This window comes from Ambystoma mexicanum, chromosome 1p, assembly GCF_040938575.1.
Source record: "Ambystoma mexicanum isolate Mex_15411 chromosome 1p, UKY_AmexF1_1, whole genome shotgun sequence".
NCBI lineage: Eukaryota > Metazoa > Chordata > Amphibia > Caudata > Ambystomatidae > Ambystoma > Ambystoma mexicanum.
This window is the reverse complement of record NC_090921.1, coordinates 1,464,447,583-1,464,469,650: the sequence shown is the minus strand read 5'-3', so window position 1 is coordinate 1,464,469,650 and position 22,068 is coordinate 1,464,447,583. Positions and strand designations below refer to the sequence as shown.

At 47.0% G+C, this 22,068-nt stretch overlaps 1 protein-coding gene across 1 annotated transcript in view; it reads right to left on the bottom strand.

Moving 5' to 3' along the window:
* Positions 1-3,633: 3,633 nt before the first annotated feature.
* PAQR6 (progestin and adipoQ receptor family member 6) overlaps positions 3,634-22,068 on the bottom strand; it is a 107,469-nt gene continuing 89,034 nt past the window's right edge. The window contains exons 7-8 of the mRNA XM_069607114.1: positions 7,997-8,141; positions 3,634-6,944 (exon numbers count right to left, since the gene is read on the bottom strand). Coding sequence (XP_069463215.1) covers positions 6,673-6,944; positions 7,997-8,141 — 417 coding nt within the window. The 3' untranslated portion in view covers positions 3,634-6,672. The remainder of the gene's footprint in view (positions 6,945-7,996; positions 8,142-22,068) is intronic.

Here is a 22,068-nt window from a genome sequence, read left to right as displayed (position 1 = left end):
CCCTGCACACTCTTGCCTGGATGTGCCAAGGAAGGTCTTTCACTTCCTTTGCGTCTTATCTAGCTAACATTCTTCTTTGTCAATGAAATATGGGCCCCGCGTCCACTTCTCACTGCTGCATTAGGTGTCCCACCCTGCATCGCCACTGTGGTATTTTGAGAGATGATGCAGAAAATCTAGCATACTCAAGACTGGCAGCCTCATCATGAGTTTGGCAGTAACCCTTAAATGCGGCGGTCACGCTATTGCCGCCGCATTTAACGGTGGGCCAAATCACAGGTTTTGCTGCATTTAACCCCAGCTCTGAGGTGGTGGTAAATGCGGCGGGAAAATTCCCATTTGAGGGTGCAATTTCTGCTGCCTTATTAGTGCGTGCTAACTGCTGCGAAAATACCCCGTTGGGTCCAATTGACCCAATGGGGAATTACTGTTACCGCCAAAGCCGTGATCCAGCACTAATAGCGGCGGAGGGTTTGGCAGTAACGCTATTAGCCGGGCGGTATTCCCGGCAATTCGTGATGAGGCCCTGGGTATTTTTGCTTGTGTTTCATAATCGGTTTATCAGCGCTCTGTTGTTGATCAGCCCCCGGAGAGAGCGCTGCTCGGTCTGCTCTTCTCGCTCTTCAGCGCTTGTGTGTCCCTCGCCATGCCTTGTACATCCTCTTCCTGTCGGTGGAGATGGAGGACTCTGCAGCACACATTCCTTGCCTTGTGTCCTTCTTCCCCTTACTTCCTGCGGTCCACAGTTAGCTGCTGCACAGGAAGCAGCTCTCTGACCCTGTTCTTTATTTATCTCTCTGCTGCACTGCGCAAGCTTCCAGGACCCCTGCGGCCCCTATTGTGTTTGTTTTGATATATTTCCTTAGTCTGCCAGGACCTCCCGCTGCACTCGTCCGTGTGGTTGTATCTGATATTAACGTTTTTTAAACACCGTGCTGTAGAAATGCCATCGAAAAAATGAAGCGTGCTTAAATATTGTGCTCTCGTAAAAATAATGGCACGTTTAAAAATATCGCTCTTCAAACATCATTGCAAATCAATGATGTGCTGGAAACTGGGAAATCACATATTGGTTATTTTTTAAGCCGTTAAGTGAAAGGAACAAAGAGATGTCATCCAGCGATTGAGCGAGCAGTGAAACTGACAGCGGGTGGACACGTGTAACTCTGCCTACACAGGCGACACGAGAACCGGGTCATTTCCGCTGGGGGCAGGCCTGCCTTAGGAAGTGTCATTTACGAGTCACTGGAGAGAGCGTTGCAGCCACATTCCAGGCTGGTGAAATGAAGCGTGCGCCATCACGCTTTCACTGTGAAGTAATTCTGTCATTATCATTACAATTCATGAAACAAACCCTTTCAGCGCGACACTCCCCTGGACCCGCACCCTCTCCTCCTAGTCCTCTCCCACCACACCTTGGCTAGGATATTAAACAGAATGTAGAACGGCATTTTGTGCCTCCATTATTACATTCCTGCATTTTCTTTGTCTCCGTTTCTGTGAATAACGTTGTGGGGAACGATTATATCACTGGCTCCCGTCCATGTCAGCACAGCAGGCGCGGCTGCAATAACTATGTCGCTAACTGCGCTAGAGTTACTGTGACAGCATGCCCTGCCCCCATCATGCTAACTGCGAGAGTTACTGTGACAGCATGCCCTGCCCCCATCATGCTAACTGCGCGAGAGTTACTGTGACAGCATGCCCTGCTCCCATCGTGCTCGCTTCCCATGCTAACTGTGCGAGAGTTACTGTGACAGCATGCCCTGCTCCTATCGTGCTCGCTTTCCATGCTCACTGCGCGAGAGTTACTGTAACAGCATGCCCTGCTCCCATCGTGCTCGCTTTCCATGCTAACTGCGCGAGAGTTACTGTGACAGCATGCCCTGCCCCCATCGTGCTCGCTTCCCATGCTAACTGCGCGAGAGTTACTGTGACAGCATGCCCTGCCCCCATCGTGCTCGCTTCCCATGCTAACTGTGCGAGAGTTACTGTGACAGCATGCCCTGCTCCCATCGTGCTCGCTTTCCATGCTCACTGCGCGAGAGTTACTGTAACAGCATGCCCTGCTCCCATCGTGCTCGCTTCCCATGCTAACTGCGCGAGAGTTACTGTGACAGCATGCCCTGCCCCCATCATGCTCGCTACCCATGCTAACTGCGAGTTACTGTGACAGCATGCCCTGCTCCCATCGTGCTCGCTTTCCATGCTAACTGCGCGAGAGTTACTGTGACAGCATGCCCTGCTCCCATCGTGCTCGCTTTCCATGCTAACTGGGCGAGAGTTACTGTGACAGCATGCCCTGCTCCTATCGTGCTCGCTTTCCATGCTAACAGCGCGAGAGTTACTGTGACAGCATGCCCTGCTCCCATCGTGCTCGCTTCCCATGCTAACTGTGCGAGAGTTACTGTGACAGCATGCCCTGCTCCCAACATGCTCGCTTCCCATGCTAACTGCGCGAGAGTTACTGTGACAGCATGCCCTGCTCCCATCGTGCTCGCTTCCCATGCTAACTGCGCGAGAGTTACTGTGACAGCATGCCCTGCTCCCATCATGCTCGCTTCCCATGCTAACTGCGCGAGAGTTACTGTGACAGCATGCCCTGCTCCCATCGTGCTCGCTTTCCATGCTAACTGCGCGAGAGTTACTGTGACAGCATGCCCTGCTCCCATCGTGCTCGCTTTCCATGCTAACTGGGCGAGAGTTACTGTGACAGCATGCCCTGCTCCTATCGTGCTCGCTTTCCATGCTAACAGCGCGAGAGTTACTGTGACAGCATGCCCTGCTCCCATCGTGCTCGCTTCCCATGCTAACTGTGCGAGAGTTACTGTGACAGCATGCCCTGCTCCCAACATGCTCGCTTCCCATGCTAACTGCGCGAGAGTTACTGTGACAGCATGATCTGCTCCCATCATGCTCGCTTCCCATGCTAACTGCGCGAGAGTTACTGTGACAGCATGCCCTGCTCTCATCATGCTAGCTTTCCATGCTGCTCCCATCATGCTAGCTTTCCAGGATGTAAAAGAAGTGGCACTTCAGTGGCTGCCTTTGGCTGACGCACCATCCAAAGAATCCAGCGAGAGAGTTATTTGTTTCCTGACAGATTGACTATGCCTGGGAGAATAGCTCGCGAGTTACGTGCTCTCCTCAGGCACGGGGCAAGCCTGCACTCTCCAAGTTCGAATCCTGAGGCCGAGCCCACTCAGCCCTTCGTCCCTACGGGTCCATAGCACACGTAGCCTTCATTTGGGTAATAATAAGACCTATTGCTGCAGTGCTAAAAAGCAGGGGGGATCTGGCATGAAGCACCATATCAAGAACACAAACTATGACTAATCTGGCAGCAATGATGTCTGGTCTCAATGCTTGAGCTTCATTACTCCAAGATCGATTGTTGAGTGTGGAGCAGCAGTTTTGTTTAGTTCTGGGTCTGTGTTGTATTCTCACAGTTCAGTTGTTTAAACAGATCTTCCCTCTTTCCAGCTCTAGACCCAAATCCACAACTGTCGTTAACCTCACTTTCCTTTCCCACAAAGCACAATTACAGCGCCACCTAGTGGCAAACAGTACAGCACACCAATTCCCCCCAAAATCCCCCCAAAATGATCTGATCATTTTTGGGGGAGCAGGCACTCAGTTTTTCTCTTTTTATTTCGGGGCAAGGACTAAAATAACTTTCCTTACAGTGTTTTACCTGAATACACAGAAAGCTGCATGGATAATGAAAAGATATACCTAGAACAATGAAAGTAAACTGAACATAGTATTTTGTCAAAACCAGCCACCATAACACTTAAAAACAAACTGGTGACCCCCGTCGATCTGTTACATTCAAGCAACTTCATATTTCAGTGCTATAAGCATTTAGCCTCAACGTATGTGTTAAAAAAAACTAAATTACATTTGGCCGGCATGTATCGACTTTCCCCTTTAAAATGTATAACAATGAGATCAACATATTCAACTTTTTAGATGGTATGTACATTTTAGCTTAATCAGACATTCTTCTCTCTATAATAACTCTGTTAAGATGTTATGCAGATTAGTAAACAATGACACACACAACACAAGCGCAGATATGCACATACAGATTAAACATACAGACAAAAACTGCATGTTAAGTGCCTTGCAGTTTCATTTAGGACAAGATTAAGGCATTTTCCTCAGCTGCTTGCTTTACTAGTTTCTTATTGGCAGTTTGAGCAGAGGTAAGACAGCACGTGGTCGCCCCGTCTCCACATGCAATTTTACAGCACCAGGTGGCTTGAAAATTCTCAATCAGAAACGGTCTTTTCCAGGGACCCACGCCCATATTTGCATTACAGGCTGGGCTTAAAAGGCTGCCCAAGTCAAACCGCGTTGAAGCTCCGTAGGATATCCAACTTTGGACTAGGAATCATTGCTGGCAAACTTTCGTCTAACCTCCAAATCTCCGTCAGGAAAATCACTCTTTGTTTCAGATGCTCTTGAAGTCAAAGCTAGGAAGCAGCCTTATGATGTCATCATAATGCGACATTCCATTTCTTGTTGTTTTGGGCATTTGAGGGTGTCAGACACATCTCCCACATTGGCAGGCTGGAATATTGATATGTCCCACATGTGCAAGAGTTGCATTTCAATACATCTTTGATGTAAACAATTAAAAAATTGAACCTATTCACCTCACAATTTCATATCTGAAAAGGTGCTTCGGAACGTTTAGGGGAGAGGACCAGATGGTCCCCAGGTAAAATGGACCCACTGATTGTTATTGTTTACTGAGGGCTGCATTCTTCTTGCAAATTCGTGTACTTATAACATATTTGACAGGCACTCAAACTATCCTCAGGAAACAAATGGACCGCCGCTGCATAATTAGGTATTCCCATATTCTCTGGCCTGCATCGTGCATAAAGGAAGGGGTTTTAAAAATCTAATTTCCCTTGATTTCCTGTGGAAAATAACAAGTGGGTCCTTTTACCCAGAGTGCATAAAAACCTCTGGCGCATGTAAACAATCAGTTAAAATTGAACATGAGTAAAAAGTGCTGTCCTTAACCCAAGACACTGAAACGGTTCCTGGAAAAGCCTTTAGGGTTATTCCTATGGGTCTTCGCCATCCAAATCATGTTGCTTTGTCTCAAGGGGAACCAGACATACAATTAATCCAAGCAAGCATTCCAGGAATGAAAAGTATTACAGGGTTGTTGTTTTTCTACAAACTAAAAGGGGTAACTTCGTTTAGGAGTCTGCATAATTAATAACGCAGAGTACCATATGTAAATGGGTTGCTGTGATGACCTCACCAACAACAGCCCTCACTTACTGCTGCTGATGTATATACAGCCTGCCATGCTGCATTTTGGCACCTCTCACGTTCTAAATCAACACTGGCTTTGTAGGAAGGTTTTAGGGGCTCATTATGAGTTTAGTGGGGCAGTACATTTTGGGGTGTGATTCCAATAGCACTTTATTTTGGTACTGCACTGCTCAATTCTGACTTTAGAGATGAAATGGAGCAGTTACCCTCCAACATTTTGCTGGTGATAACTCCTCCACTTTACCTCTAAATGTTGGAGGATTTACATTGGTGGAATTACCGCTTGTGGTAAATCCTCCAAATCGTCCTGAAGTCCTATCTACTCCCAAAAAAATACATACTTGTAATCCGGTGGTAATTGAGCCAGACCAAGTGGCGGCAGCGGTAAATGAAAATGGCGGAATGCATGCCAAAGTCGTATTACGTCCTATTTTATATAAAAATCCAAATTAATCTTGAACTCTACATTAGGGGAGTAAATAACATCTGCATGAGATATTTGGGGGTGGGAGTTGGACATCTTTCTGTTCAGCCAGGGATGAAACAGAAGCGGCTTATTTGATGTTGGGTAGATCAGGTAAGGTTACCAGTTGAACCCATGTAAACGGAAGCACCATATTCCATCCCTAGCCCTGCTTATACTTTAAGCCTGTGTATACAATTTCCGTAAACAAAGACTACATCTCCAAGGAGGCAACTGCTGTGAGATGGAAGCGCATTACTGGGTCGCGCTGCACCCGGCAACATGGGGTTTTCTGGTATCCTCTGACAGAGCAGGCTGTACTGGAAATGCTGGCAGGAATGTCCTGATTCCCCCTCTGCAGAGAAGCACACACAGGTGTCATATCGGGGACATATATGCTCTGACTGCTGCTCACCTAGATTGCTTGGGATGCCACTCATATTTGGCTTTTCTGGATAAACAGCACATATGTACCGAAGACACTAAACGGCACTCCAGCTGCCATTTCCCAAAAAAATAGAAAGAGAAATGCAAACATTATTCCAGCATAAGGCACAAACTCAGGGTTTTGCGGCACACAAATCATTAAAATAATAGCTCCAGACCTACATGTCGTTTTTCATGAGTGGTCCTAATTTCCTGAGAGGAAATGCTATAGCAACATCGTAGAATCGTCTTCTAGAAATCCACGGTTGCTCCCTTAATCTCTACCCTACAGCCTGATCGACACCGCGGTTCGCAATGAGTCTCCTCTGATTATGGAGTCGATCCTCAGAAATAGAGATACACTGAGGTAGTCAAGGGATAGGTCCACAAGACAGGTCTGAAACATGAAACCAAGCTCCCTGACACAGAATCGTGGTGTTCCCCAACACTCTGCGCGCAATACTACGCCCTCATTTGCTGAGGGGTTAGTGCGCCTTCACTTTGGTTTCCTCATGAACAGTGCTCTGCAGAATCGAGCTGGCCTTGGGGGACCAGAGCAGGAAGCTGGTGAAACCAATGATCAAAAGGAGGTTTCCCACCACAGCAATCGCCATGATTCCCAGGGTTCCAAAGGAAGACGGCAACGGCGTGTGGCCCGTCAGCCAGGTCCGTCTCAGTTTCATGTCTGTCAGGACGGCCTCCATCTGAAAGTGAGTGCCCACGACAGCGCAAACATGGAATAGCTGGTGGCTGTGACCTGGAAGGAAAAACATGTGTATTTAGACTAGCACATTGTGAGGCTAAGCAATAGTTCTCCACATTGTGCCAAAAGAATTGCATATATAGCCCAAATTCATAAGATGATTATACAAAGTATTCATAACCATACTGAACACACATATTGTCATCAAAACCTGCTTTGCAGACAAATGATAGCATGTAAAACATTTGGTTTCATTGGAACAGCTCTGATCATGCAATACACCTACTCCAGATGTTTCTTACTACGGCGGCCATGGTCTCCTACCATTGGCCATGCTAGCTACGGCTGATGGGAGTTGTAGTTCTAAATATCTAGCAAGCCAAATATTACAGAACCCTGCAATAAAAGAGTTAAACTACATGCTCTCCTATTATTGCAATAAAAACGTTAATTTGTTCTTAAACAGCACTTGCTATAAGCACTGTTAATGACAGGAATTGCCATACCCTAACCAATTTGTACTTATTTTAGCAACTTTGTAAGAATAAGCAGCTGAGGGCACCCCAATGGCAATCGAGCACTGTGACCACCGTTGGCACACAGATATCAGAAGCAACACTGTTAGTGGGTGCCTACAAGTTTGGCGGTATAAGCGATCATAATCCAATCAAACAGGATTGCCATTCCCGGAGGCGGCAACAGGGAGGGTTCACATAATTCAGACTCATACAGACCATTCCGCCAGGTGGTTCAGGTAAGGTCATTTTGGACTTCGAGTGGGCTCCATGGGGTAATGCCACGTTATTGCATATGGCATTACTGCCCTTAGTACCGCTTTTGTGTAGAGGACATTTCCTCCACACAAAAACAGACCGTTTTTGAGAGGTTAATTGTTAAAAAATGCATTGTGTTGGAAATGCCACATATTTTACCACTACTGCCACACTTGTAACCACCCGCTTAATCTTAACAGTACTGGTCATTGTGGATCAAATCTCAAGTGGGCCACGAATAGCCGGGAAATGGTGAAAAGCGGCAAACCGTGATCAGCATTCTTCTGGATGCAAAAGTGGTACGTTGTGCATGTCATTTTATGGCTTCCTTACCAAAATAATCAAAGCGCCCTGGGGCCAACCGCTCCGGCAGATGAGATGCAAAAAGGAAGCCGGTGAGCAGCGCAAAGAAGAGGTGGTAGAAATGAAGCGGGATCGCTGTGTTGGAGTTGCAGTCTTCCCCGAAGCAGAACAGGAGCTAAAAGGTAAAGGGGAAAGCAGTCAGAAAAGAGGCACAGAGCCCATGTTGATAAGACGCCCAGGAGTGGGAACTGCCACCGGAGTACAGAACATTTTACCACCCCAACATGACACAAGACATGACACTCATTCCCACCACAGAGTATGGGAAACATACCCAACGGTGAAAGGTTACCCATCAAAGCATTCCCCACTGGCTTTCCTAGAATTGTTCATTCAGACATTACAAACATTTGTATTATGGTATTTATTGAGCAGATACTTTGCTTCGGGAAGCAATCAATGGAGCGCTTTACAATCATGGGGGGAAGAACACAGTGAGGGAAGCAGAGAAAATGGGAGCGGGGAGCGAACAACAGGGGCGGGTGGGCAATGGGCAACAAGGAATCTACTAGCAACCAGGGGAGGAAACCGTGCAGAGCAGCAGATCACCTACTCTCAGGAAGGGTGGGGAGTGAATCAGACCTACAAGCATACCTATCCTAAAATCATACCTTTTACTTATAATACTTTAAAAAAGAATAACAAAATGGTTGCCCTGTACTGAAGGTTCTTATAAAGCTACTGTTTTCCAATACTTTCTCACAAGTTCTCATACGCTAGGCATGAGACTCTCATAAGACGCGCTTGTGTTTAATATACTGGCATCACTAAGAGGCGCTGATACCGTGATGCCTAAGCAACATACCAAGCTTGTGGATAATCACACCAGGAACCTGATCCAGTGTGGAGACAGTAAGCCAGGGAAAAGTATTCAACTCAAAAGCAGTGGCACCAAGTACCGGTCAAGAAACAAACCTTGAGACACATTCCCACATTTTAAACATAGAATGTAAGACCCTATCAGGTCTTCATCAGATCGCCTCAGCAATTATTTATATTGTGTTATGTATTGCTTGTTTGTAATGCACACTATACAGCAAGAATTGTGTTTCAAGGCGCCTCAAGACAAGGGGGCAGAATAGGGATGAGGAAGAGGGTATAAAACAAAAACAAAACGTTCCTAAAAGGTCTTGGAACATTTGGAACGTGCAGGTGCTATAGCACGTGTACAGAGGAGAGGGGAAGAGGGGAGCGTGCAGGAGGGGGGTCGAGGGGAAGAAAACAAACAAAACGCTCTGACTAGGTCGTCAGACTATTTGGAACGTGCAAGTGCTGGACATGAAAAAAGAAGGAGAGGGGGAGGAAGTGAGGTGCAGGAAGGGAGGAGGTGAGAGGTACATTACATACAAACAAGTACAGGAACAAGTAGGTGAACTGCATAAGGGGAACCCGATATGCAATTGTGATAAGCAGGTGTGAGCGACTGCAACCTGGAAAATCCACCCTCCTGGAGTGAGGGGCTAGATCAGGCATACCGGCAAACAAATGAGACAAAGCAGGTGTAAGTGACTTCTATCAAAGGCACAACACCACCTCCGCACCATAAGAGGAAAAGTGTCCTTCGGTCATATGATGCCCAAGATCCTAACGGTTCCCCATTTCCCTGCTCGCCCCCCTTACATTACCTGTTTATCATCCCAAGAAAAGTGGGTAAAAGTGTGGGGATGTCCTCGCGTTCAAGAGACAGGATGTCGGTTCCAAGTCACCTAAGCAACGTTGGAATGCAGATGCAAGGTTAACTAGCAAGGTCATTGTGCAGGCGTGGGGTTCAGCCACAGTAGTATGAGGCATGGACTATGCCTGCATGCAACAGATCGGCCAATGGCAAGAACACCATGGTGGATGTGCAGGATGCTGTCAGTCATTCCTGCAGCGTGAAGCATAGGCCCAGAGGAATTTAGGTTGGTCCGTGCCCGCGAGGCAGCCATTTTTGAGTCAGGTGGCTATGTGGTCTGGGAACACTTAGCATGAAACTCTTCACTAGTCCAGCACAGAGCCTGCTCATGACATTGGAGGACATTGCTTTGAGGTGCCGTGTTTTGAAAACTCTGTGGATTACATTGAAGTTTGAAGATGAAGAGGTGGTCCTTCTAGTGCAGTGAGTTGGATAAGAGACTGATAGTTTTGGTTGTAGTTTTGGACCTTTGCATTTTCATCAGTACTTGCCGTGCATAGTCTTTAAAGTACGGGTGTTAGGAAAGATTCTCTTTTTGCTGCTTTCCTGCCATAGCGTTCTATCGAATATAATTTCTTTTTGCTTTGCTTTCACTGCTGACCTGACTTTTTGGAGTAAGTTGAAGCCTTACGCTAAGATAAGAGTGTCTAGCACTCTAAAGTGGCCATGCCACAAATTGTTCACTTGTCCTTTGGCCATCTTCGAGCCCTCTCGGGTCTGGAATTGCTATATATCATATGCCCTTTCACAGGGTAAGCTTCTGCTTTACCGGGCAAAGTGGCAGGCTGTGTGTGTGGGTGGATGTGGGGGCTGGGATGTCTGTTCCAAGTTCACATCTAATGCCCTAAGTGTCTGTTGCTGGGCAGATTGTGTGGTCGGCGGTTATCCACAATTGGAAAACCACTGTCAGATTGAATGGTGCCATTGGTGACCTGGGCAAGCTTCCAGTCCAGATCTTGGGTAAAAGGAGGACTCCTGCAGCCATTCACCAGATCATCGCTGGAGCCATGACCCCTACGAAGAAGTGCAGTCTTCTGACAACCTGAGTACGACTGCTGCAGATCACCAGCATCAGCTCCAGCCAAGTCCCGGTGAAGCCCTGCTCTTCTGTCCTAATCTCAAGAAGGCCCTTGTCGGTGCTTCAGCCCCAGGACCGGTGCAAACAATCAGTCATGATCGCTCCTCAAAGATTCAGCTTGTGCTACAAGATGGATTGGGGTTGTTTGACTGAAATGTAATAATTCGCTGCGGAATTGACTGTAGTCAGTTTTAACGCAAATCGCTTAGCACTTCTGCCAAACAAACCTAAATGTGCCTAACACTACCCCCTCCCCTATTTACATGCTTGCTCGCTGCCACTTCCCCTGCAGCATCAGATCTGTCCCTCTAACACGGATCGGACGCCGCAGGGCCCCTTTTTTTTCCCGCTCCCCCACCTCCAATATTGAGGACGTGGGGGACACCCACGCAACCCCTCCCCCTCAGGCCAGAAATACTGAACATGGAGAGCGGGGGGACACCCCTGCTCCACATGTTCGGTATTTTTGAAAAAATTGATCGAATGGTACTGGCAGAAATTGGTCAAATGTAGCATTCGATCGCTTTTTAACCATCAAAATGGGCAATTCCCTACAAGACACGTGCGCCTGCATTTTCATCCTTCGAGTCCCAACAGCAGCAGTGCAGGGCTTGCTCCTTTGCTCACCCATCGAAGATAGCCTGTCACCACCTTATCGTGTTGACTCCCATTGCAACACTTCTTTGCTCCCAGGAGGTCTCCTGAGGTGGCATGCTCCACATAATTCTTCTTCCTTTCATCCCAAAGGTGTTCAGCTGGACAGTGCCTGCAACTGTAATACAGGTACTGCAACCTTCCTCGACCGGACCAAGCACAGAAGGACACGTCTCCAACGGAATGCACAATTTCTGAAGTGTTCTCTAGAGAAATCGGAGTAAGGGTGGTAAATTAACATACCTATTCCTATCCTCAATAGGTTTACATGGGCATAAAGTCTTGTCATTATTTCCTGGCTTAGATCAGTGGTATTCTAGTCAAGCATCCCCCAGTGGACCTACCCTAGTGTAGTGGGATTGGGAGAGTTACTTACCTGAACTTTCCTTAACTTTTTAGAACTCTGAATTGCAACCACTGGTATCTTACTGGCAACATTGGCTGGATTTGTGAAGTAATAGGGAATTATTCTATAGTTTCGCCTAAGTGTTTCTACTGTGTTTTCTGCATCTGATTACTTACCTGTATTGAACTGGTTTTAAATTAAATGTGTTTCTATTTTCTCGCAAAAGTGAATGTATATATATGTTGTGAGACAATACTTTTCTAGAGATTTCATTGCTTAGTGTGTATATTAAAGGCCTAATAAATCATTGTATGTTTTTGTACTTACCTAGCTAACTGGGTTTATTGGAATGCCCTGTGTGTGCCTCATTGTATCCCTAGACCACTCTCACTCCCCTCCTGAGTCTAGGCCATGCCGCTCTGCTACGTACCTTGATTGGGTTTGGCTAGACTTCAGCAACTTTCCTGTTCACCATAATAGGTTGACCTCCCAAAATCCACCCCGAGAGTTGATTTCGAAAATCGATTTTAACAACGGGCATGGGATAGAGTTCTTTCAGTTATGTTGTTAATGGTTGGGTGAGCCACTGCAAATCCTTTTGTCACACCAAATTGTGTGTCAGAATAGTACAGGCATTCTTTAGAAAGATCCAGGCTAATGTTGGTAGTGCACTGCAGAGATGTTACGGTTGCCTGCACTGTGAGGTTTCTGTTCCCACCTATCTATGGTCACAATAGATGATTAATTCATCATTTAGTTTTCCACCTGAGCACACTAGATCCCAATGGAAGTCCTTGGCACGAGCCAGATCCCCATAGAAATGACTGGCCACCGGACTACAGAATCTGTCAGAGGTTTCACTTTTTCTCACCTGTTTTCGCTGCTTTGCGGAATCCTTCGCTGGGGTTTTCTTCCGTGATGTTCGGGTCTTGTATAAGCCCGCTCGGCCGTCTTCGGACTCCAGGATTCGTTCACCTTCTTCATCCGGGATCAAGGAAACTCAAGGAAGACCAGGAAGGAAGGCAGCATTCGGGGGCAGACCTCGTGGAACGCGGAAGGATACAGGTACAAGGAGAGGGGAAGGAAAAGGAGTAAGGAATGGGTTCCGGGAATTCAGGAAGCAACTCAGTTCCAGGAGTATGAACTACGACACACGTCAAGCCACAGTTTACGGTAGCGTTGAGACGCACAGAGCCGCAGGGGAGTGGCTAATTTATAGAATGTGCAGCCGAGGACGTAAGGTCGATAGACCGCGTTCCGTGTATACGGCCATGTTGGGTGTACTACAGCGAGTAACCCCCGACGTGCCAGGGACCAGGAAGACCAGAAAGGGCGTGATCGATGGATCATGACAGCATGCCCCCTTCTAAACCCCGTTCCACCGGGTTTGCCTGGATGTATTAGATGGAACCTTCTGAGCAATCTGGGGGAATTTAGGTTTGAAACTGGTTCCCAGTTAAGTTCACTGGGGGGATAGCCCTTCAATGCCACCAGGTATTGAAGTTGTCCTCGCCTATATCTGGAGTCACATATTCGAGATACTTTGTATTCCAGCTGGTCATCGACAATCACAGGACTGGGTCTAAAATTAGTCTGGGTGGTTTGGATGTAAGGCTTCAATAGAGATTTGTGAAACACCGGATGTATTTTCTACCAGGAATCTGGTAGTTTGAGTCGAAAGGCCACAGGGTTAATGATTTCTTTTATAGGGAAAGGCCTATAATATCGGGGAGCCAACTTATTCGGTCTGAGATGTCGGGCAGTAGTTTCAAGGATAGCCATACCTTATCCCCAATAGTGTAAGAAGGCCCTGGTATTCTCCTTGAATCTGCATAGTGCTTGGTTTGGATTTGTGCCCTTTCTAGATGTTCCTTGGCTTCTCTCTGTACATTGATGAGTGATTCAATCCAGGAATTGACTGTTGGAACTGGTTTAGGGTGCGGAAGGACTGAAGGTAAGACCGAAGGATGGAATCCTTGGCTACAAAAAAAAGGGCTGGTCTTAACAGCCGAATGGTCCAAATTATTGTAGGCGATTTCAGCCACTGGTATTAAAAGCGACCAATCGTCCTGGACCTTAGTAGAGAAACATCGAAGGTATTGTTCAAGGGTTTGATTCACCCGTTCTGTGACTCCATTGGTTTGGGGATGATATCCCGAGGAAAGGGCTTGTTGGATTCCTAGTATCCTGCGCAGGTGTTTCCAAAACTGAGAGATATACTGTGGTCCTCTGTCCAATATGATCTTGGAAGGAAGTCCATGCACTCGGAAGATGTGTTTCAGGAAGATTCCAGCAAGTTCTGACGAGGATGGTAATTTATACAGAGGTGTAAAATGAGCCATATGAGTGAACAAGTCAATGGTGACCATGATAGTGGTGTATCCTCTGGATGGCGGTAATTCAACAATAAAGTCTGTAGCAATGATTTCCCAAGGTCTTGTTGGTGGTGTAGGCTGCAATAAGAATCCCACTGGCTTCTGGTTGTCATGTTTGTTTTGATTACAGACGGAACAAGATCAATGTACAGTTGAACATCAGCCTTCATCCTGGGCCACCAGAATTGTCTTTGTATTAGACAGAGGGTGTTGGAAATGCCACGATGACCAGAGTGAAGAGTATCATGGCAGAGGTTTATTATCTTTTGTTGTAGTTTCTGCGTGGGGATGACCAGTTTATTACCTTTAAACAAGTATCCGTCCTTGGTTCTCAGATCCCACTGATTCTTTTCTGAAAGACCCTTCCAGAGTTCCGAAGTCTGAGTTTGCATACGAATGTCTTCCAGGAGATTGTTTGCTTGAGCTATAAATATTGTATTAGGAAACATCTTGGGATATGCCCGATCGCCCGCGGGCTTGTAGTCTGGATGGCGAGAGAGGGCATCAGCTATTAGATTTTGTGTTCCGGGAACGTGGCAAATCTGGAACTGGTATTGGGCAAAGAAGAAGGCCCACTGAGCTTGACGGCTATTCCTACATTCCAAGGCCTGCAATACTTGTAGGTTTTGATGGTCCGTGCGGACCTGGACGGGATGTTTCGCTCCGAGGAGTAGATGACGCCACTCTGTGAAGGCTTGGCGGCTGACTAGCAGTTCCTTTTCCAAGACTGAGTAATGGGTTTCACTAGGAGTTAATGTCTGTGACAGGTAGGCGATGAGATGTTCCATCCTGTCCCCGAATAGCTGTTTTAGAACGGCTCCAATAGCGTAGCTGGAGGAGTCTGTCTCCACTATGAATGGTCAGTTAACATCAGGTTGAGCCAGGATGGGGGCCTGGGTAAACTCAGTCTTCAACCATTGGAAGGCTTCCTCTTGAGCTGTGGTCCAAACGAAGGGAGCATCTTTCTTTAGCAGGGCAATGATTGGTTGGACTATCTCGGAAAAGGAAGATATGAATTTCCTATAAAAATTAGCCAAGCCCAGGAAGGATTAGATTTGTTTCACGGAGGTGGGGCTTGGCCAGGATAATATAGCCTTAACCTTGGATTGATCCATACCGATGCCTTCTGGACTAAGGACAAATCCTAGGTAGTGTATAGTAGAAGCATGGAAGATACACTTCTCGGGCTTTGCCAGGAGCTTGTTTTCGCGTAGCCGTTGTAACACTGTCTTAACATGTTCTTCGTGCTTGCAAGGGTCCTTCGAGAATATTAGGATATCGTCCAGACAATCACGAAAAGAAATAACATGTCTGAGAACACCCTATCCATGAAGCGTTGGAAGACCGCTGCGGCATTAGCAAGTCCAAAGGGCATGACCAAGTATTCAAAGTGACCAAAGGGTGTTCTAAAGGCTGTTTTCCACTCGTCTCCTGCACTAATACAGATCAGATGGTAGGCACCCCTGAGATCCAACTTGGTGAAAACAACTGCGCCCCTTACTGCCTCCAGGTTGTCCGAGATCAGGGGTAACGGATAGCGATCCTTAAGGGTGCATTGATTTAGACCTCGATAGTCCAGACACGGTCTGAGTTCCTGGGTGTCTTTCTTAGGAACGAAAAACAGTGGGGCCCCTGCTGGGGCTTTAGAGGGTCGTATGGTGCCATTTGCAAGATTTATATCCAGGTATTCTCGAAGGGCTTTCTTTTCTGGTTCGGATAAGATGAACATCCTTCCAAAGGGAATCACAGCAAAATGTTCTGTTTCTATAACACAGTCTTCTGGTCTATGGGGAGGTAGCGCCTGGACAATTGCAGAGGAGAAAACATCAGAATATTCCTGGTATATCTCCGGAACCCGGATAATGTTTGAGATTGAAATTGTACCTTGATGGGTCGTAGGAAGTCCTTCTGATGGTGTCGGAACAAGGTCCGAAATTATGCAATGGGACATACAAAACTCAGAACCCAGGAACAAGGAACCCGCTGCCCAATTGATGTATGGGTTGTGTTTTTGAAGCCAGGGCATTCCCAGAACCATTGGGTAAGGAGCCGACTTGATGATGCCAAATCTTATCTTTTCTCAATGGTGGTTTATAGCAAGCTCGATTTCCTTGGTCTGAAGGGTTATGGGTCCTGAGGAAATAGGTCTTCCATCAATTGCTTCTACAGGTTGCATGATAGTCCGGGATTCGTAAGGAATATGGTGTTTAAGGACCCATTCTTGGTCTATGAATACCCCCATAACCCCACAGTCCACCAGTGCCAGGATAGGATATGTTTCCTTCTTGGATGGCGATAAGAAGGCCTGTAAGATTACCAAAGAATTTTGTCCAGGAGAGTTCAAGGATGGAATAGATGTGGAGCAGGCATCTCTCTCCTGAACCTGTGCTCCATTTAGAATCGGGAGCTGGCGTTTCATGAGCGCCGTGGGGGGGCTATTGGGCACCCTCTCTCTAAATGTTTATCTGATGCACAATATATGCACAATCCGGTATGGATCCTACGCATCCTTTCCTGGGAGGATATAGGTCCACGGAATGCCCCTAGCTGCATAGGTTCAGGCTCGTTGCTAGAGGTAGAAATGCCCTCGGTGTTAAAGGGTATTCCAATGGGGCTCTTCTGGAGTGGTAACTTGCTTTTCTTTTTCTCTGCCCTTCTTTCCTGGATGCGAAAGTCAATCTGTAGGGCGAGATCCATCAAGGCTTGATAGGAACTCGGGCGTGCCACTCTGGCTAGTTCATCCTTGATGTCTTCGTTTGGCCCTGTTCGAAATAGAGTAAAACAAGCTTCAGAGGACCAATCCGCTTCTTTAGCCAGCTGTTTGAAGCGTGTGACATACGTGAGCATATCCTGGGTACCTTGTTGAAAGTCGAGTAGACGTTCCTGGGCACTGTAGACCTGTTCTGGCCGGTCAAACATGGTCTTAAGGGCCTGTATGAAGCCGTAGTAGTCATCCAGGAGAGCATCCCCAGAGTTAACTAGTGGGGTGGCCCAGGTCAAAGCATTACCGGAAAGATGCGAGATAATAAAGCCCACCTTAGCCCTGGGCGTAGAAAAATAATAAGGCTTAAAAGTGAAGTGGACCAAACATGAATCAAGGAATCCACGAAGGCTCTTTGCGGAACTGTAACGCTCACCTGATTCCCGTAGAGGCGCCGGTCTTGACTGGGCGTATACCGTATCTTCAAAGGTGATGTGTAACACACGGCTGGCTCTTTGGGCTGGACCTCTGTGCACTGTATGTTTGACTCGAAGGGTAAGATGTCTGCAGATAGAAAATATGGGATTAATGAACTGGGTTATTGAATGTCTCTCTCTTCTTCCCTTTCTCTTCTCCTGTAGAACCCCGAAGGTTAACGCTCTCACCTTAGGTAAGTGAACGCCGTGCTCTCCATCTGCCTCGGGGCAGGGTGCTGTAACCAGTTTCTTCACTGGATAAGGGGAGCAGGCCTCTTGACTTCAGAGGACTGCTGTCCGTCGTTTACTGCACGAACGGTAAGTTTCGAGTAATTCTAATGTCTTTAAAGTCTTTAGTAATGATGTCTCTTGTTTTGCAGGGTTCTGGCGATGGTGGATGACGGGCTGAAGTGAGTTGAAGATGGAGCCCGTGTGATGAATAGAAGCGCCTGGAAGCACGTAAGTAAGCGCTTGTTGCCTGCTTCACGATGCGCTCTAACTGTCTTTTTATTTTGCAGGTACAAGTTCGGAGCGGCTGCAGGGTGCCGGAATACCCACTGGGTTAGATGTGGAAAGGAGTAATGGCACGTGAGTATTAAAGTTCCCCAATGTCTTTAAACGCACCTTGTTTTGTCTTTCAGATGCGGGATGCAGCGCCGAAGGCCTCCGGAGCGTGCGAAGAGTTGGTAAGCTTTTGTCTTTCAGATGCCGGAATGCAGTGTGAAGACCTCCGGAGCGCACGAAGAGTAGGTAAGCCTTTGTCTTTCAGAATGCAGCGCGAGGCGTTGGTGACAGCCGATGGGCCAGGTAAGTGAAGAGCTGTCACTGAAGACCGTAATGCTAACCTGTTCTTTCTTGTCTTTATAGGTGTTGCTGAAGACTGGATTCAGGATGGTCAGCCTTTTTCCTTAGGCCCAGGATCAGATGCAGAAGACACGATGAGCGTTCTGCTGCAGAGGATGCAGAATAACGCAACGCAAGATTCATCCATTAAATAGCCTCCTGTAGTGCTTAGATGTCTCCTTCCACAGCCACGCCTAGGTAAGAAAAGAGTTCCTGCTTTCCAGAAGAGTTCCAGTGTTTTGAACCTAGGGAGTGGCTCCTGCCCCACCCAACAGGAAAAGTAGTTCCAAACAGAAGAGGATCAGAGGCTCAACTGGCAGGCAAGTAAGCAGCATGGTCTGCTGCAGGTAAGTCCACCCAAGCATTATGAGCCCGGCGCTTCCAGCGCTGGGACTGGGCATATTTATGAGCCTGGTGCCACTGGCGCCAGGACTGGGTCCAAAAGGTCCCAATTGGGACTGGTTGGCACTCGGAACCTGGGTTATGGATCTGCTTCCAGGGGAGTTGGGAAAACCCTGACCTTTTGGAAGCCGAGATCATGACAGGAACCATCATGTTTATCAACGACGCCGAGATCACGACAGGAACCTTCATGTTTATCAACAACGTCGCCCAGGCTTACACTCTCTTTCGTGGCGGATTCACGGGATAACACTAATTGCTTTAAGGCGGCGTTCTCTGCCTTTAAGTTCTGCACTTCGGCCGTCAACTCTTGCATACCACGCATAAGGTCCTGGATGGCCGCTTCCATGTCCTTATTGAAATCAATCAGGTGGCGTCTCAATCTGTCACAGGTTTCACTTTTTCTCACCTGTTTTCGCTGCTTTGCGGAATCCTTCGCCGGGGTTTTCTTCCGTGCTGTTCGGGTCTTGTATAAGCCCGCTCGGCCGTCTTCGGATTCCAGGATTCGTTCACCTTCTTCGTCCGGGATGAAGGAAACTCCAGGAAGGCCAGGAAGGAAGGCAGCATTCGGGGGCGGACTGCGTGGAACGCGGAAGGATACAGGTACAAGGAGAGGGGAAGGAATAAGAGTAAGGAATGGGTTCCGGGAATTCAGGAAGCAACTCTGTTCCAGGAGTACGAACTACAACACACGTCAAGCCACAGCTTACGGTAGCGTTGAGAGTGGCTAATTTATAGAACGTGTTGCCTAGGACTTAAGGTCGACAGACCGCGTTCCGTGTATACGGCCATGTTGGGTGTACTACAGCGAGTAACCCCCGACGTGCCAGAGACCAGGAAGACCAGAAAGGGCGTGATCGATGGATCATGACAGAACCTACAAGTGCATTTGACCATTTATTGCATTGATGGGTGGCACTGAGAGGTAGCTACACAGCCCAAAATGAAACAGTAATTAAGGTTTGCAGCTGGACGTCAGAGTGACACCTTCCTCTACTTCAGGGATTGTCAGCCAGGGTTTGGAACATTCCACTATCAACACCAGGTGATGGGCTTCCCTCTTTAAGGTCCAGTATCACCTTGGTTGTAGCCATTGCTATACCACCATACTCTCGGCACGGCCTGAAGCGTATTAAGTGGAGGATCAACAATATCCGCTGTTTTGGAAACAATGGAAGTTACACTTCTGGTGGGTGTTGTCCCACCTTCATTGCAAATGCTCCATCAGCGGTGGCATTACTAGTATCGTGTCTCGATGAAAGTCAGTGACTCGGGCTGATTCCTGGGAATGTGGGAATAGTCCACTCTTGTACACTGCGTTGCTTTCAACGCTGAATTTCACCACATATTAGATAGAGATAACATACTCAATCGGATCGCTGGAGAACGGTTTAGCATGCGTTGCTTTGCTACTCTTTTCACTGTGTAATGAATCTATAGGACTCTTGATCAGCAATGCATAGTTTCATCTCATTTCCAGGAAGACCAATACAAGGTATCAAAACCTGGATTCCGGGTCAGCCTGAATAGAATAGATTACTAATGCTGCGGCACATTAAAGGATATTTAAACCTATCCCGCACAATTCTGTTGGTCAGTAGTTGAGTTGGGTTGGCCAGATGAAATGGAGTGCACTTTATCCGAGCCAGGATCGAATAGAGGCGAGACGTTGAGCAATGACAGAACGCAGTACCCTGCTAATGCTGCACAAAGAGTTGTGGCAAACACATTAGACATTTCATCTATTTTATCACCAAGGGCCCATGATACTACTTATTCTTACTGATGGAAGTTTCTTACAACTTCTTCACAACGTCAAAGGGTATTTCTTTCTATTATATTACTGTTTTGTAATCCGCACATTGTATAGATAATACTTCAAAACACTCATTTATAACAACCAAACTTTAAAAAAACAATCTCAGCTATTCTGGCGGGACACTTGTACAGATTTGACACCTTGTCCAATATCCAAGCACATTGTTGAGCGTGGGACTTTTGGCCAAGGACCATATCACGACCCTGCAGTCTTATTTAACCAAATTCTCCTACTTCTGTATCATAATCATAGAGGCTGCAATAATGCTGTAGCCAAAAAATACTGCAGTTTTAAAACACAGGATCTTACCAAAATTATACCTTTTCAGGCTAAATCTATATGTGTGTCTGCTGGCATTCAAGAACATATGGGTCTCTTCCTCGGGCACTGCCTGAGGAATAAACCCATGGGGTTTTGAGAACTGTCATGCACTTATTGCACTGGCAGGTGGCCACTCCTTACCAAGTGATCTCTGCCAGGCACTTACCTGTTGCCTGCAATGGACTCCCTAGCACTTCCCCCTCTGTGGAATCTCCCAGCACTTACCTCCTCCCTTTCCCCTTCCTCCCCTTCCCCTAACCCCCCCTCTCTGCACTTGCAAGTTCTGAATGCTCACAAGGCCTAGTAGGACCGCCTCTTTCCTGTTCATCAGTCTTATTTCTGTTTGCCTCTTGCTCCCATGTCCCCTCCCCGTTTGCCCTGTGGGCGCTTTGAACCACATTTCTTGATTGTATAAGTGTTTTATAAATGCACAATAAAATAAATAAAAATAAAAGAAATCATACACCAAGCATTGGCGAGGTTATTTTTTGCTTAGGTTTGGGATAGACATTTCCAGACATTGTCATAATGGCACTTCCTGGCCAGAAGATGGGAGCAGGTGACCAATGGTGATTGTATGTAGACATATTATGGCAGTGCATGGCACATACCTATTAATGCATTTTTGGCATTCTTCTGAAGTCCTTCTACCAAAACAACCCTTTATACGTTATTTAAGGCATTTGGTACTGGGTTGCTCCTAAGGCGTCCGGTCCCAGGGGTGCTTCTCAGGCTCCCCATTTTGCCATAGGGTGATGTTGTCACCCTACATAGGTTTCAGGGAGTTAGGCAGCTAGACTTTATCACCAAGGTTGCACGCCATTTTAGCGCATTGGTCGCCACTGCATTTTTTTAATCCTCTTCTCTGATATTTCATGCTTTAGAGCTTTCCTTTGTTTGGGTGACCACGAGCCATCTTTGTAGGTTCCCTCGTCTTCCTGGGGTCATCCTAGCCGAAATATCCAACGCAGGCCTGAAGGTCAGCATCTTGGGAAGAGCCTTTGTTCCTTTCCTGGGTCGCTAGAATCATTGCTGGCTCAGGGTGCGAGTCACTAGGAACGGAATCCTGGAATCTGCACCTCTGGAAAGGAGCCGTTTACTGGGTTGTTTTGTGCTGCGGGAGCAGTTTTTGCCAAAAACCACTAATATGAGTACTTTGGGTCGTGGAGTGGGTGATAATTCGAGATATTCACCCTTCGGTGTGCGTCTGTCCATTTTTTCACTGTTTGCCATAACACTTTCAGCATATAACATGTTTCACTTCTGATAATTAGTTAAGTCATCTTTGCTTTAAATTCGTCACCTTTTATTTTCATAACTTAGATAATATGATCACTGAATCTTCAATGGAT